General features: G+C 36.7%; 1 protein-coding gene and 1 long non-coding RNA gene across 4 annotated transcripts in view; one reads left to right on the top strand and one right to left on the bottom strand.

The window, feature by feature from the left end:
- Positions 1 to 17,563, top strand: part of LOC139954969 (uncharacterized) — a 121,052-nt gene that overhangs the window by 82,458 nt on the left and 21,031 nt on the right. For all 3 annotated transcript variants that reach the window (XM_071955047.1, XM_071955057.1, XM_071955062.1), the window contains 12 exons: positions 1,457 to 1,530; positions 2,452 to 2,695; positions 3,149 to 3,231; positions 3,397 to 3,649; positions 5,467 to 5,546; positions 6,283 to 6,526; positions 7,022 to 7,098; positions 7,364 to 7,613; positions 8,425 to 8,498; positions 15,089 to 15,332; positions 15,795 to 15,877; positions 16,044 to 16,290. In XM_071955047.1, coding sequence (XP_071811148.1) covers positions 1,457 to 1,530; positions 2,452 to 2,695; positions 3,149 to 3,231; positions 3,397 to 3,649; positions 5,467 to 5,546; positions 6,283 to 6,526; positions 7,022 to 7,098; positions 7,364 to 7,613; positions 8,425 to 8,498; positions 15,089 to 15,332; positions 15,795 to 15,877; positions 16,044 to 16,290 — 1,953 coding nt within the window. The remainder of the gene's footprint in view (positions 1 to 1,456; positions 1,531 to 2,451; positions 2,696 to 3,148; positions 3,232 to 3,396; positions 3,650 to 5,466; positions 5,547 to 6,282; positions 6,527 to 7,021; positions 7,099 to 7,363; positions 7,614 to 8,424; positions 8,499 to 15,088; positions 15,333 to 15,794; positions 15,878 to 16,043; positions 16,291 to 17,563) is intronic.
- Positions 8,505 to 14,461, bottom strand: LOC139954989 (uncharacterized). Its single transcript, XR_011788251.1, has 4 exons — positions 14,016 to 14,461; positions 13,366 to 13,515; positions 12,345 to 12,559; positions 8,505 to 10,423 (listed from the first exon to the last, which is right to left on the bottom strand). It is a non-coding gene; the product is annotated as an uncharacterized lncRNA (long non-coding RNA).

Raw genomic sequence — 17,563 nt, 5'->3', positions numbered from 1 at the left:
TGACTAGTAGTTATTATTGTCTTATTCTCTTCTGCTGACCCCTTCCACCCCCACCCCGATTAAAAATATATATTTTCAGTTGCGTTGAAATGAGGATTACGGATTTCATATAAAGCGCATATAAGACTAAATTAAATGAGGAACTGCAACCATGCTCTCTGAGGCTAAGCCAGCGGATAATGACAGACCTAAGCATTCGCCATTCTCCTTTCCAGTATCTTACTTTTCCTATTTTATAATATGTTGTTATATCACGTAGAAGCAATATAACACTACATGTAAATTATATTGTGCAGTATGTTAGGTTAGCAATGAAATACATAATAGTTTTAAGTGTTTATAGGATAGTTATATATCACATAGGAGTTCTGAGACATATACATATGTCGTGATATAAGCCCAGGTGCTAAGCTGCTAGTCATGTTGTTGCTATAACCATGTTACTCATTATACCTCAAATTCTAATTAAGTAGTAAGGTTCACAAAATATTTTATATTTTATTAATGATTTAATTATTTTATTTGTGATTAAATTAAATGATGCTAAGTACAGTGGCAGCTGTCACCGTAAGATTTCTATTTTGAATAGCGATATCCATAGAGAGCTCCTAAGATTAAGCCTTCGTAAACAGTGTAGCAGTCTAATGTGAAACTATTGTTCATAAATGTATGTATCACGTCTTTATGCTTTAGACAGGCAAACCAGCTTAAATGTTAGCCCTTATATCAGTGCCTCCAAGTTTTAACTAGGAATATTGATGCACATTCTCCTACACGGCCCACCCACACAGCTCATCAACCCACCCCGTAGGTTCTTCTTTGGAATGTTGAACAAATAATGATGTCACAAACCTAACAATAATTTATCCCTAGATTACCCATATGGCTTTCCCTCAGCAAATGGGCTACGGCTACCATCAGAATGCCCTTGCGTACCTTTATATTTTCAATTCCCGTTTTAAAAACTGAAGCACTGTTATGTGTGCTTCGCTTCAAATGTCAATACAAATAAATTATCAAGTTCAATCACAGTTATTTGTTTTAAGCCAGAACGCAGTCACTTGTTTCCTTCATATTGATGATAGTGTGTTAATATGACATAGTGAGTGAGTGAATTGAGAATCGACATACTGAGCTGAGTTATGTAGAAACGTTAAACACTTGCATTTTCATGTTAGAGACAGTTATAGCTCTCAGTCGTTGTGAATACACAATGAAATAATTGAGGTATCCAATCTATAAATCACATATATTTATTGGTTAAGTTAGTAAATATAACGACGATTACTAAATAATAACAGTTAATGAAATTAATATACATCTTATAACTGGAAAATGTAAATAACTTGAAGTTGAATGGTGATTTGAAGTCACCAGTTTACCAATATAGTGCGATATCGTACAATGTAAGGTATATATATATATATATATATATATATATATATTTTTTTTTTAGATCCAACGGTAGCCATATCTGATGTGACTGCACAAAAGACAGGCAGGGTAGATCAACTGCAAGTATCGTGGTCTGTAAGTCAGCATTTTTCCAAGTGATACCATTTTGATTACCTAACAATTGAGCAAGGTCCCTATTTTGTAATTGCTGTTCAAACAAACGTCATCCTGACGCAGCGATTTAGGAATTAAGAAGAATTTGCAAATGTCAGTGGTAACGGCTGACGGAATTCTCTGTAAATACAGACCTCTGGGTTCAGTTCACTATACACATATATGTTACTTGTGCCAAAGATTTGAAATCGGCTTCAACCTGTTTTGTTTTCAAATCCAAAGTAGGTTACCCTTCAGAGAGAGACGGTGTAATTCGTTTTTAGTAGCATGATACTTTACACGAAATTGTTAAAGGCTTCAATAATAGAGAAACTTTCAGAAAAAAAAATATGTCTCCTTGAGCTGCCATAAACATTTGTTATTTTCTGAGACCTACATTGATAATTCAAAAGTAAAAACCTATAAGTACAACGGTTACAATATAACGAAAGCTGCAATTTTATTCAAATTCCAAAATTATCATGTTTAATTATATGCTTCTACGACTAGTCAAACAAACTTTCAAAGATTAGAAAAGCTTAATTTAGCGGTAAACCCAACATTGATACAGTGATAGTTTAAGTAGGCTTTACCAGGAAGACTGGTATATACAAGACATACAAATGTGCTGTCTCTTTATAACCTGTGCTGTCTAACAAGGGCTATATTGAGGCGACACGGAAGTTGAAATAGTTAATGAAAATAGTTCACATGGGACTTTGACTTGCAAAATACACTACACTGTCAGACAAAATTTGACCTTACCGTCAGAATGCTTTTTAGAATAAACCGAGAAACAGTAACAATATGTGAGCATGCGCTCTCTATATTAGTGTTTAGATCGACATCATGTAAACATGTATACACATTAATTCTGTCCTTCTCTCACTTTGATTTTAACAGGCGAGTAGCATCTACAAATATTATCTGAAGTGCTATCCATCTACCGGGTATACATTTGAAGTTTACTACAATGCCACGTATGAAACTAGAGCACAGAATATTTCAACAACAGGTTCACAAACGTCTTTGACAATATCTGATTTACAACAATGTACTGTATATTCGATATCAGTCAGTATCAGAAACGCAGTTGGTCGAAAAGGCAGAGCCACTGAACCTATTACTGTTCGAACCAAATCTGAAGGTAAGTTTACTTTGCTAAGTTTACCTATTTATGCGACACGTATAGTCTTAGTGTTGCCATAGTTTGTAACACTTCACCAACCTGTCACATGTGCTCTTCTACCAACTTGAGACATGTTTATCTTTAAATATTAACAACGTCTTAACTGGCCTTGGCTCTTGAATGAAATATTATTAGACAACGAGCCGAATTTAAACTATTATCAGTTAACTAAGTTGCAAGAAATTAACATTAATTCTTATGCATAAATTTGTATCAATGGGAAACAGTAGAATCGCAAACAAATAATATATTTTTGCCTAATTAAGTGTAATCTGAATTATATGCATTCTTTACGTGACAAGATAGTATTAACAAATTATATAGTGTATACCTTATGCATAGAAACCACATTGGAATGCATGACACGTTTACAAATAATTGAGACACGCTAGTCTTTGTTTTTCTCGGTAGCGCCATCTATTATACCACGTGATGTCAGAGCTCAGAGAGGACCGATGCTGCGAACAATGCCTCAAATTGCAGTAACATGGACTGTAAGTTTAGCAATTAACTCAACTATCTTAGCGTTAGTTATCTTAGTAGCATACATTTTGAATTTCTTCATGCCTTAAGTTAATGTGAGTCTATGAACTATGGAACCGTCAAGCTATAACAGAATCAACTTTATCGTTTTTCTATCTCTTGCTTAATATATGCAGGTTGATGCTATTACGTCAGAGAATCTTAAATGTGACCCTACAACCACCGAGTACTCCTTCGTTGTGTACTATCAAGAGGCGAGTGGAGGGACACAGCGTAGTAAGCTAATATCAGGAAAACACTCCATGGACACGACTATCACTGAACGATTACGCCAGTGTACAAACTATTCAATATCTGTCAGTGTTAGGAACGCAGCTGAAATTGAAGGGAGCCACAGCTCAAATACCTACATACAGACGGATTCTGAAGGTTTGTGCACCTTCACTAAACTTCAAACGCTTCGGGAATAAAAGAGATGGGCCTTGTTCCCCTTAAACAAAATATATTTTAATGTGGTTTCATTCAGTGGAGTTAGTCAACTAAGTTCCAATGCCTCTTTTCCGCGGTCCTTCTTTTCTATTCTAGACAGATGCACAACTGATGCCAAACCTCTTAAACGTTCCTTACATCAATTGTGCTCGTTAATTACCATAATTGATCTATTATCAACTAATTAATTTATCTATGGATCAAAGTCAAACATTCAGCAACCCAGTGCCCCTGTAACACTTGATTTACAATAAGCTAGGCTGAGCTTAGAATTGTTTGCATGAACTCGGTGTATCTTTTATGGCTTGTAGCACCCTTCAATTCACAGTCTCTATAGATGAATAAGATTGTGACAAAATGCAGCAGAAACGCAATACCTAATTGAGTATGCTCATTATTATATATTGACATGCGGATTTGGTATCGAATACATAACATTTTCGTTTTAAAATGAATTTAAAAGTTTGCTTTAAGATTTTAGAGTTTTTTTAAACCCTACTCATAGGTTAAATGCGAATGTTTTTCAGTTAGACCCTTCATTTAAAATAAAAAAGATAATGTTTTAATATGAAATATGTTATCCTTGTATAAGCATGTAAGGGTATTTACAAAACATAACCAAGGGGTGTCAATCATGTGGGGACAAGGGGTACACGTTCCCAACTTTCTTAAGTGTGGGGACAATATCAAATGTCCCCCAGGTTTAGTGACTGAATCGTGTAGGTGCTAGGCCTGTCAGGTTCATAATGACTCATTAAAGAAATTCAATCATTGTGCCTATGAGATCAGTAGTTATTAATGTTTTTTTCGCATCTGCTCAACCACCCCCCACCCCCACCCCCGATGAAAAATAAAACTTTTCAGTTGCATTGAAATGTTAGTAAAGGATTTCATGTATAGCGTACTTTAAATTAAATTATAGAATAGCGTTTAAACTAACTTACACGGCCCATCACACAGCTCCTTCCCCACACATGTAAAACATGCAAATTATATGTAATTTATAACACAAACGTAACAATTATTTTACACCTAAGTTCCCCCTATGGCTTCCCCTCATCGTATATATAGGCTATGGCTTACAATCAAATGCCATAGCGTCCTTTAATATATAAAATTATCTGCGTTAAACAATGAATGATGGGGGTTTATTAAAAAACGTTAACGTAAAAGTAGCGTATAAGGTTAAAGTGCTTTTAGCGAATAAATTGTTCAAAGTTACCTTTTTGTTGGGAGGGTGGGGGATTCTAAAATATGATATCTCCAAATTAATATTGTCTAGATGCAACCTATAAGGTTCGAGGAGTGCTAGTTCCGGCAATCTGGGAGGCAGTTTTTGTCAACATTTCTTGCTAGGCTACGTGCCAACCAATGATGAAAGTTCTAACTCTGTTAATCATGTTCAAGGCATTAAGTTACACCCGGATTATAAATAGATGAGTCTTTCTTAATTTGAGTTTTATTACTTGTCAGATGTGATTTTTGTTAAAATATATTTATTACTGATATATCAATTCCGGGACCAAACAGAAGCTAACTTGAAGATTCACCCCTGGACACCCTAAGGCGGACCCCATCCGATAAAGGTTTTGCGTCAAATGCGCTCATTGTGTGCGCTACGCGTACACGCCTTCCGCTTTATCCATGCTCAGCCGTTCATGTCCCCCCCCCCCCCACTATTCAGTTGAGATTAACGCCCTGCATGCATATTGATGGAGAGAATCCCTTATAATTAAATGCGTATACTATTGTTACAGATCCCAGTACGGTGTTTAGATTTACTACAACGAGATTGTTGGGAGTACAGCCATCACCCCAAGTCAGAGTATCCTGGCCGGTAATATTTATTTAATTATATATTAAGTAAACAAAATTGTGTGACTCTCCACCATAACAACGCACCACTCTCGCTCTCTCTGCTGTGAACAATATCATTATTAATTACAGTATTACTTGGCCAATGTGTAAACCTATGAGGAAATTACTAATTGATTCCAATGTTGCTTGATTATATTGTTTGGGTTGGCAACTTAAATTTGTTACTTTTTCAAACGTAAGTCAGATGAAGAAGAAATTTTAGATCTTCTGGCTAGAAGAGAATGCGTGCATCATTTTATGACTTTGCAAACGATAATTTAATCTACGAATTCGAAGGGGAAAGAAACATAGATTCGGCAATCATTTGTGATTTTGCATCGTATCATTATACTTGCTTATGTTCATACTTTAACAGCAGTAATATAATTATTGGGTACGTAAGGAAGACCTACGTCTTCTCAATGCCCGACTCTCTGCACTCTACTCTAACAAAAGAAGAAGGAAACATACCAATACACAATAAAAACTTCAAGAAACCCCTGAGAGAAGTGTTACGAAGGATGTGACTTTATACACCCTCGTGCAAAATGTTCAGTTTAAATGTTTCTCTTCGCATTGCTAGCAGTGTAAAATGAGAGTGTGGAGGTACAGAGGCCTATACTTTACTTATATATCTTTACTGAAAGCCAATTAAAATTTATTAAGTATTTACGTTTTCTTCTTGATTTTATGATGTCTGTGACTGCTTTTCACAGGGGAATCGTTTATCGACCTATGATTTGCGTTGTGACCCATCCCTTGGCTATACAGTAATTATAAGTTACTGGCCTAAAGGAGAAGGCGGAGTATTGGTGAAGGAAGTGGATAACGCAGTGGAAAACGTCAACATAAGCGGTCTAAAAGCTTGCACCTATTATAAAATAGCTATGGATGTCAGGAATTTCATTGGTCGTCAAAGTAACAACCAATTGGCCAAGGAGGTACTCACGGACTCAGAAGGTTAGTATATATATGCTAATTAGTTAATGATAAGGGATGATTCGACACTGTCATGGACTAAATACAAGGCGAGCTTTACGTTTGGTAAATATCTCTTATTGCCAAATCTGGATTTTGTTTAAATATTGTCGTAATACTAATTATCATAATTGCAATGAGACTAATGACCTTCATCTTTATGGCTGTCGGTTTTTGTCTCATGGGGATCCTGTACGTGAAGTAATTAGCTGGAAATGAAAACTTCGAAATCTTTTCTCTACACTCATGCAAAACAGATAGAAGGTTTTGGTGTAAAGTTTGTACTCTCTATATTAGCTATATCAATTTGGTATGATTTTTTTTTTTTAAGCAAAGAATCGAAGTTCAAAACTAATATCTCGCTCAAACATGTGTTTCCCTGCGTCAGTATATACAAACTGTTAAAATGAAACCTCTCAAAAAGGAGAATAAGATGGTATTGACATTTCCTCATTGCTTGATATTTCCGTTATACAGACCCAACAACACGTATTGAATTTAATGTAAGTAGAATCAACGACACAAACCCGGGAAAAATACAAGTAACATGGACGGTAAGTATCATACATCTTTTGTAACTTTTGTCACAGTATTCCTCTGAATTTGGAACTGTGTAGTAGCTCTTTTTCTTCCGTATTTAAGCATTAATTATTAACAAAGACACTTGTGAATTACATTTCTCTCCAACGTTTGATTATATATTTTTTATATATTTATCCTTTAGATTATTACCACCACATAACTGAAATATATTTGTCACTCAGTACATGTTGAGACTAAACTTTTGCTTTTTGTTTGTGTGATCAAACGCCTAATTAGCCTGTAAATGTCACGAAACTAAATCTGAAGTGCGACCCAAGAACTACAGACTACACATATGAAGTATACTATGAAGATGCTGGAAACGGTAACGAGACAGTGATAACGACCACAAACTCTTCTACCAATGTGACTATCTCCGATGGTACATTATCTCAATGTACTGAATATCTAATATCAGTGGGTATCAAGAACGCAGTCGGTCGTGTAAACAGGACTTCTCCTGTCACTGTTCGTACGGATTCTGAAGGTTTGTGCCCTGTTTTCTCTATGGTTCAATGAAGAGTAAAACTTTAAGTAATATCAAATTGCACATCTGGGAAAGAGAGTGGGTGAAGAAGGGAGGGTGAGATGTATATTTGTCAATTTCCGAATCAGTTTTATAGCATGATACTCCACATATAATTGCAAATGTCAAATATAAGTGCTGGTGCTATTTTTACCGTACCTAATTTAGTCAGTGTGTATGATTGAATGGCTGTTTTTATCCTGGAAGATTTCTTTCCTGACACTTTTCCATATTTCTGTTATCCTTTTATTTCAAAATACTAAACAAATGGGAAATATCAAGAGGGATAGTTTGAAACGAAACTCGACCAGTCAAAAGATCATAAAGCACACTGTTATGTGTGCTTAGCTTCAAATATCAATACAACGAAATCATTAAATTCGTTCACAGATGTATGTTTGAAGCCGGAATTTTGATGATAGTGTATCAATAGGATATACTGAGTGAGTGACATGAGAATTGACACAATGAACGGTGTTATGTAGAAATGTTAACCACTTGCATTTTTATTTTAGAGATATTTATAGCTCTAGGTCGGTGTGAATTAACAATGAAATAATTCAGGGACCTTTTTTTTATGAATCACATAGATTTGTTGGTTTATAGTTATTATGACGACGGTTTTTAAATACTAACAGTTAATGAAATTAAAATAATTACTATAACTGGAAATTTATTCACCTTGAAGTTGAATGATGAATTGAAGTGACAAGTTGATCAATATAGTGCGAGACCGTATAATTAAGGTATATTATGATTTTTGTATCTTCAGATCCAACGGTAGCTATATATGGTGTGACTGCGCAAAAGACAGGCAGGGTAGATCAACTGCAAGTATCGTGGTCTGTAAGTCAGCCTTTTTGTCAAGTAATATCATTTTGATTACCTTATAATTGCACAAGGTCCCTATATAGTGTTAATTGCTGCTCAAACAAACATTAGCCGGACACAGCTAATTAAGAATTAAGAATAGTTTTGCAATGTAGTAACGGCTGACGGAATTCTCTGTAAATACAGACCTCTGGGTTCAGTTGCGATACACATATATGTTACTTGTGCTAAAGATTTGAAACCGTGTTCCACCTGTCAACCTTTATTTTGTTATTAATTACAAGATGTATTGACAAAGAGTAGGAAAGAAAAACACAACAACAATTCAAATAGATGCCGTACTTCTGCGTACGTGGTAGCAACTTTATTGAGCGGTTAACTTTGTAACTGCATTGCAAAAGGGTGGTGGATATGATATCTTCCCATAAATTAGTAAATTACTGCAAAATGAAATGAAGATGCAAACTAATAAGAATAAAATAAGAAAATATATATACAAAGGCATCCTATAAAAATCACTGGTAACTGTATGACCTGAACCCTTAACATTCATTCTATTTGAAAACTCTGGAAATAGCAGAGCATTAGACCAACTAGGGTGGACATGTAATCCTACACCCTGTGACTAAACTTCGGATCGATACATTAAACTGAGACCATTTGGTCGGTTAACAAAGCTTCGCTTAACTAAACAATGAGATAGGGATATTTAAATCCAAACTTCTCTCGATAAATTAAAGTTAAAAGTACAAGCAGTGATCTACAAAATATGGCTGCTGCCGAAAGTAACGCAATGTGATTTCGAAATGAACGGAACAAAGAGAGTAGGTATCGAAGAACAATTAGAGTAGTGCACTTCCGCCTGAGAGGTAAACCATTGTCGGAAAATAGCCCAAAAGTGCACTTCTATATATATTTTTTGGGGCGTTTTATGAGTCATCAAAATTCTTGTTGATGCTTGGATGTTACAAAGGATGAGATAAACTGCTGATCGTCTACAAATCTGGAGGATTGACGGTGATTTAAGGTATTTTAGAAAATCTTGGGTGAAACAAGAAGATTCCGGAGGGACAGCTGGCAGATGGGAATGAGAGCACTATTGTAAAACGTTGAGCTCTTGTAGCTCAAAATCTTAACAGTCGTGGTGGCAAAAAGTGAAAGCGTTATGATATTCCACACTGAAAACTTAAATTGGTTCACCGACTAACAAAACGTTAGTCCATCTGGTGCCTCTCCCGACTAACATAGCCTTAGTCAGTTGCTATACCGACTAATTTATTCCTTAGTCAGTTGGATTTCTTAGTCGGTCATCTTAGTCCGTCAGCTTAGTCGATCAACAATTTTTTAGTCTTTAAATGTTTATTAGTCAGTTACATTAGTTGGTGACATTAGTCGGTCTTTACCGACTAATTTATATGAGCCACCGACTAGTTTATAGCAGGTTTTACATTAGTCAGGATGGTGCCTCTCCCGACTAACCTTTCTTAGTCGGTATCGACTGACTAGTTGCACTGACTAGATTCACTGAAAGAATTAAACCCGACTAGTTTCACTGACTAGTATCACTGAAAGAAAAGCGAGCAGAAGAAACACAAATAATGTGTACGTTGGCAGTATTTATTTCTGATAAAACTTCTGATGTCTACAAAAGGCTGACTTTCGACAGATAGAGAAGAAATCACTGTAAATGAAATCTGAAAATCTGATTTTTTTTTCCAACAAAGTTAAGACAAGTTAATGGATCAAACATGAATCGCAAAAGTATAGCACTGCACAATAATGCAAAGTTGAGTCTTGGGCAAGGGTTCCTCATGACTTTCGTTTTAAAGTGGTACCCCAAATCGACACCAGTTAAGTCTTCACGAACAAAGAGTGTTTCTCTTAACTACAAATGGCCTCCCACTTGTCTTCAGGAAGCCAAAATCTGCACCATTATTGACCTGTGAACAGAAAATATGATATACGTGTAAGCACAGATACAGATATAGCACATGATAACTCACATTATCATAAACATACATTTACATTAAAATTTTATAACATATTGGGAGGTATACATTTAAATCTAGGTCCCTCAAATTATAAGCCAGGAATAGCAGCTTTACCAAATTATTATTACCTTTGCACAGCATAACACCAAGTTATTTCTCAAAGCTTAATAATTATGTTAATCATGTTAATAATGATCCCAATAGACCGGGATCCCAGAGGGTTTGGTTAGCTGGGAAGGTAACCAATTGCCTTGTACATCACAATGTTCACAGTGCATTCCTGTATATGAAACCAGACGACTGGCAAACCGACTGTGGTGGGTGTGGCTGGGAGAGCAATTTTAAAGTCACCTGATAGCTAACCTAGATCAGTTTTCATGGTAACACATCAAAGTAAGTACAATATGTCAGGTATGGCCCCAAGAGCAACAAATGGCCATTGCCACTAATTATTGGTGGTGGGGTACCCCTGCCAGTGATCTATAATTGACCCCTCAAGGCTGACCTAGGTCAGCTCATGAGGTAACCACTTGAAACCTACTGGAAAATGTTGGTTAGGGCTTCAGATACAACTGATGGGCATTGCCAGTAATTTTTATTGGTGGGGTACCCCTGCCAGTAGACCCCCAAAATGCCCATCCCCCATTGACCTAGATGAGCTCATGATGTAACCAGTTGAAAACTACTGGAAAATGGTATCACTTCATATGTAAGGGATGGGAATTTCCAGTAATTTATATTGGGGGGGGGGGTACCCCTGCCAGTAGACCCCCAAAATGCCCATTCCATCATTGACTTAGGTCAGCTCATGAGATAACCAGTTGAAAAATTACTGGAAAATGATAGGTATCACTTCATATGTAAGGGATGGGCATTTCCAGTCATTTACATTGGTGGAGTAACCCTGTCAGTAGACCCCCAAAATGCCCATCCCCCATTGACCTAGATTAGCTCATGAGGTAACCAGTTGAAAACTACTGTAAAATGATTGGCAGGACTCTATATATATGTAAGGGATGGGCATTTCCAGTAATTTATATTAGTGGGGTACCCCTGCCAGTAGACCCCCAAACCCCCCCCCCCCTCATTGATCTAGGTCAGCTCATGATTTAACCAGTTGAAAACTACTGGAAAATTATTGACAGGATTCTATATGTAAGGGATGGGCGGACTCTGGCAGTGGTGGCCCACCAATATAAAATACTGGAAATGCCCATCCTTATGAAGTGATACCTATCATTTTCCTGTAGGTTTCAACTGGTCAAATCATGAGCTCACCTAGGTCAATGAGGGGATGGGCATATTGGGGGTCTACTAGCAGGGGTACCCCACCAATAAAAATTACTGGCAATGCCCATCCCTTGTATCTGAAGTCCTAACCAACATTTTCCAGTAGGTTTCAAGTGGTTACCTCATGAGCTGACCTAGGTCAGCCGTGAGAGGTCAATTATAGATCACTGGCAGGGGTACCCCACCACCAATAATTACTGGCAATGGCCATTTGTTGCTCTTGGGGCCATACCTGACATATTGTACTTACTTTGATGTGTTACCATGAAAACTGATCTAGGTTACAGTAGCTATCAGGTGACTTTAAAATTGCTCTCCCTGCCACATCCACCACAGTCGGTTTGCCAGTCATCAGGTTTCATATACAGGAATGCATTGTGAACATTGTGATGTACCAGGCAATTGGTTACCTTCCCAGCTAACCAAACCCTCTGGACTCCCGCTCTACAGATCAGTGAAAATTTGACCAAACTTATGAAGCTTGCACGTAACTGATATACTAGACTGGTTTTTTTTCAAAACAGGTTATGAAAAGTATCTTAAATATCATTAAACAGTTGGGTACAATAGTTAAACTCACTCTTCCATCTTTTTTCTCTATGGTACTTGTTCCTTTGCTTTTTGGACTCTTGGATAAACTCTTTTGTTCTGCGAAGGGTACCAATATATCATCTTAAAACATGTCTTTAAGCCATATATAACACAGTTCTCCTCTTCTGTTGTTGCCTCCACACTGGTGTCGTACATCACAGGAAAGCTCACCCTTGACTTAGATATTTGGCTTTTCAATTCCTGCTGGAAGAAAGAAACAGCAAAGTATTCATCATTTGAAAAAGAAAAGAAAAAAAAGTTGTCACCACAAAGTTATGTGAGATTTGCTTCCACTATAGTCTCAAAAAAACAATCCCAAAGTTTGAAGCAGACTGTATAAAGCTGAAAATTTGAACGAGAGTGTCATCACCATTGCAACCAGAATCAAATGCCCAGAATACAGAGATAATAAAACATGGGCTAAATCTTTGTTTGTTTTTATGATCTTTAAAAATATAAAATTTTAGAAACAGAAATGCACTGAGCCAACTTATTTATAGGCCTAATCGTTTTTAGTTGTTATTTTGCTTCCTCACATAACAAGCCTGTTTAGACCTAGGCTAGAGGAGAATCAGTACTTTGTTACACTAAGTTTGTCTTCGGTCGTTTTGATATAGTCTTACTAGTAGTACTAAAGTATATAATGGACCGGCGAAGACTACAGAATACCCAGAGTTTTAGCAACTGCGTTAAACTGTATCATCTGATCTATTATTTACGCCAATGAGTTTCATTCAATCTAGGATCAAAAAGAGAAAACTAATTAATCTTAACCTTTAAACATTGCTACTAAACAGATATGCTTGAATTACAAATAAATGTCAAAAAAACATCATAATCTAAGAATCGATGCATATACATATACATAAACAGAATAATTTGAATTCGCGCAAGGGAACCCTGCACTACAGTACATTGGACAGAAAAAAAACGTGCAATTAGACCAAACTAAACATACTAAATTTTCCGTTACTTCTACACAAAATATCAATACAAATACAACAACTTACTCTTTTGGCAGTATACTAAAAGCACATGTTATAATAACTTCAGACTATCAAGCTTTCCTGAGAAAAAAACGGTTAATACTTCTTACAGTAAGCAAGTCGACCGTGAAGGAATGTCGCAATTGTTTCCTGGGCGTGACCGGAAATTAAATACTAAAAAATGATAAATGAAAAGGTTAAATAGAACTGAAGCGTGGATCCTGACTGCTCGCAACATATAATACCGTTGACTAGCCAACATAATTTGTTCAGCCTACTGTGAATGTACGTTTGAAGGTCTAGCCTTGCTTATTCAATATCACAAAGCCTACCCATTTAGATTCACATGGGAAATTACAGGAAATCTTTACCAAATGAGTGTAGACTTCAAATAAACTATTGAGCCTTATAGTTCCAGCATTTGTTTGGGAATAAATAAGAAGATTATGTGCCACTGTTCAATCTAGCCCAATACACACATAACACATTGTTAATTGGTGTTTAGGATGCACACTTTAGTGTTGAGAATGCACTGCAGTACCCAGTAGAAGCCTATAGGCTACTCACTGTCATTGCACTTGTGTATTGCGAAACGCCAACGTGACAACGGTAGCGTTACACTAACCATAATACAGTACTAGTGCCAGTGGCCTAACAATTAACTTTAATTTTACCTTCAAATTAAAGGAATAACAGGTAGGCCGATGATGCAGTTAATACCTCCATTCTTCTAAAGACCTTCTTGGGTGATTTACGGTTGAAAGTTGCTTAGAGTGATCGTATGAAACTATGCCAAGCCCAGCAAGCTGCCGTTGCCTCTCGGTTTCCAAATTGAAGTGAATCGAATTGGGTTAAAATACATTAGTCTGTCGACACCGACTAAGCTACGATTATGGCGTAAATCGGGTGTCCGTATCGTTCTTAGTCCATGGGTTAAAATACCTTAGTCCGTCGCCACCGACTAAGCTGCGATTATATTTTCCTTAGTCAGTGTAAACTAACTAAGAAGCAGCGATGAAACGAAGATTTTTGCTAGTCCGTGTGCATTGACTAACGTTACAGACTAATTTAACGTTAGTCCGTGGCAATATTGACTAGTTTATTTTTTCAGTGCAAGCCATAAGCTATCATATGGTGGACAGTTGGAATATTATATCTTTGCTTTATCAGATTTAGAAAGCGACAAATTTCGTGCGTAAGTCAATGGGAGCAATTAATCGTGGTGCGATACCTATACGAACAGGGCCTACGTAACAAACCGCAAGTGCTGTACGAGGGGGGCCAGGTCGAACAAAAAGTATGCTGAAGAGTACATGCCAATTACGTAACTAGCCAGTAGTTCGCTGAGCACTACCTCACAAAGAGCTATATTGAGCCGAAGTGAACGTTGAAATTGTTCATGAGATTAGTTCACAAGGGCCATTGACTTGTAAGATACACTGCACTGTCCGTGTCATTTGAAAACCAAAAGTTGACATTACAGAATGCTTTTAGATAACCACACGGAAACTGTAACAATGTATGAGCATGCCCTGTGTAAAATTTAAAACTATATATTAACCAGGGATTTGTTATAACAACTCCCTGATTAAACGGTCCATTGCTCTTCCCGAGCAGTTGTTCCATAACAACTCCCTGTCCTGAGTAGGCATATAGTTAGTGTGCACGATGTAAGTGTTTAGTTCGATATCATGTTAACATGTTTACACCCTTATATTGTCCTTCTCTTACTCCGCATGATTAAAAGACGAACTCCATCAACCAAAATAATCTGAAGTGTATGCCATATACCGGGTACACATATGAAGTTCACTACCATCCTACGGATGAAACCAGAGCACAGAACATTTCAAGTAGGGGTTCTCAAAGGTCTTTGACAATATCTAACTTACAAACATGTACTGAATATTCAATATCGGTCAGTATCAGAAACGCAGTTGGTCGAAAAAGCAGAGCCACTTACCCTACCGTCGTTCGAACCAAATCTGAAGGTAAGTTTACTTTGCTAAGTTTACCTATTTATCTGATAGACGTATAGTCTTAGTGTTGCCATAGTTTGTAATCAATAACACTTCACCAACCTGTCACATGCGCTCTTCTACCAACTTGAGACATGTTTATCTTTAATAATTAACAACGTCTTAAATGGCCTTGGCTCTTGAATGAAATATTATTAGACAACGAGCCGAATGTAAACTAATATCAGTTATCTCAGTTGCAAGAAATTAACATTAGTTCTTATTCATAAATTTGTATAAATGGGAAACAGTAGAATCGCAAACAAATAATATATTTCTGCCTAATTAAGTGTAATCTGAATTATATGCATTCTTTACGTGACAAGATAGTATTAACAAATTATATAGTGTATAACTTATGCGTAGAAACTACATTGGAATGCATGACACGAGTACACATAACTAAGACACGCTAGTCTTTGCTTTTCTCGGTAGCGCCATCTATCATACCACGTGATATCAGAGCTCAGAGAGGACCTTTGGTGGGAACAAGACCTATAATTGCAGTAACGTGGGCGGTAAGCTTAGCACCTTATTCAACCATCTTGGCGTTGAGAAATTTAGTAGCATATTTTTTTTATTTCTTTCTGCCTTAATTTAATGTGAGTGTACGAACTATGGAACCGTCAAACTATAAGAGAATCGGCTTCATCGGTCATATTTTCTCTTGCTCAATATATGCAGGTTGATGCAATTACCTCAGAGAATCTTAAATGTGACCCTACAACCACCGAGTACTCCTTCATTGTGTACTATCAAGGTGGAGGGACACAGCGTAGTAAGGAAATACCAGGAAGACACTCCATGGGCACGACTATCACTGAACGATTAAGCCAGTGTACTAACTATTCAATATCTGTCAGTGTTAGGAACGCAGCTGGAATTGAAGGGAACAACAGCTCAAATACCTACCTACAGACGGATTCTGAAGGTTTGTGCACCTTCACTAAACTTCAAACGCTTCGGGAATAAAAGAGATGAGCCTTGTTTCCCTCAAAACAAAATATATTTGCATGTGGTTTCATTCAGTGGAGTTAGTCAACTAAGTTCCAATGCCTCTTTTCCGCGGTCCTTCTTTTCTATTCTAGACAGATGCACAACTGATGCAAAACCTCTTAAACGATCCTTACATCATTTGTGCTCGTTAATTACCATAATTGATCTATTATCAACCAATTAATTTGTCTATGGATCAAAGTCAAACATTCAGCAACCCAGTGCTCCTGTAACACTTGATTTACAATAAGCTAGGCTGAGCTTAGAATTGTTTGCATGAACTCGGTGTATCTTTTATGGCTTGTAGCACCCTTCAATTCATAGTCTCTATGGATGAATAAGATTGTGACAAAATGAAGCAGAAAGGCAATACCTAATTGAGTATGCTCATTATTATATATTGACATGCGGATTTGGTATCGAATACATAACATTTTCGTATTAAATGAACTTAAAAGTTTGCTTTAAGATTTTAGAGTTTTTTAAACCCAACTCATATGTTAAATGCGAATGTTTTTCAGTGAGAACCTTCATTTATAAAAAAAAAATGAGATAATTTTTTAATATGAAATATGTTATCCTTGTATAAGCATGTAAGGGTATTTACAAAACATAAACAAGGGTCATCAATCATATGGGGACAAGGGGTACACGTTCCCAACTTTCTTAGTATGGGGACAATATCAAATGTCCCCCAGGTTTAGTGACTGAATCGTGTAGGCACTAGGCCTGTCAGGTTTAAAATGAATCATAAAAAATTCAATTATTGTGCCTATGAGATGAGTAGTTATTAATGTTTTTTTCGCATCTGCTCAACCACCCCCCCCCCCCCCCACGCCACCCCGATGAAAAATAAAATTGTTCAGATGCGTTGAAATGTTAATAAAGAATTTCATGTATAGCGTACTTTAAAGTAAATTATAGAATTAGCGTTCAAACTAACTTACACGGCCCATTCACACAGCTCCTTCCCCACACATGTGAAACATGCAAATTACATGTAAATTATAACACAAACGTAACAATTATTTTACACCTAAGTTCCCCATATGGCTTCCCCTCATCGTATCTATAGGCTATGGCTTACAATCAAAATGCCATAGCGTACTTTAATATATAAAATTATCTGTGTTAATCAATGAATGATGAGGGTTTATTAAAAAACGTAAACGTAAAAGTAGCGTATATGGTTAAAGTGCTTTTAGCGA

The sequence above is a fragment of the Apostichopus japonicus genome, chromosome 2 (assembly GCF_037975245.1).
Source record: "Apostichopus japonicus isolate 1M-3 chromosome 2, ASM3797524v1, whole genome shotgun sequence".
NCBI classification, from domain to species: Eukaryota; Metazoa; Echinodermata; class Holothuroidea; order Aspidochirotida; family Stichopodidae; genus Apostichopus; species Apostichopus japonicus.
This window is presented reverse-complemented; position numbering and strand designations above follow the sequence as displayed.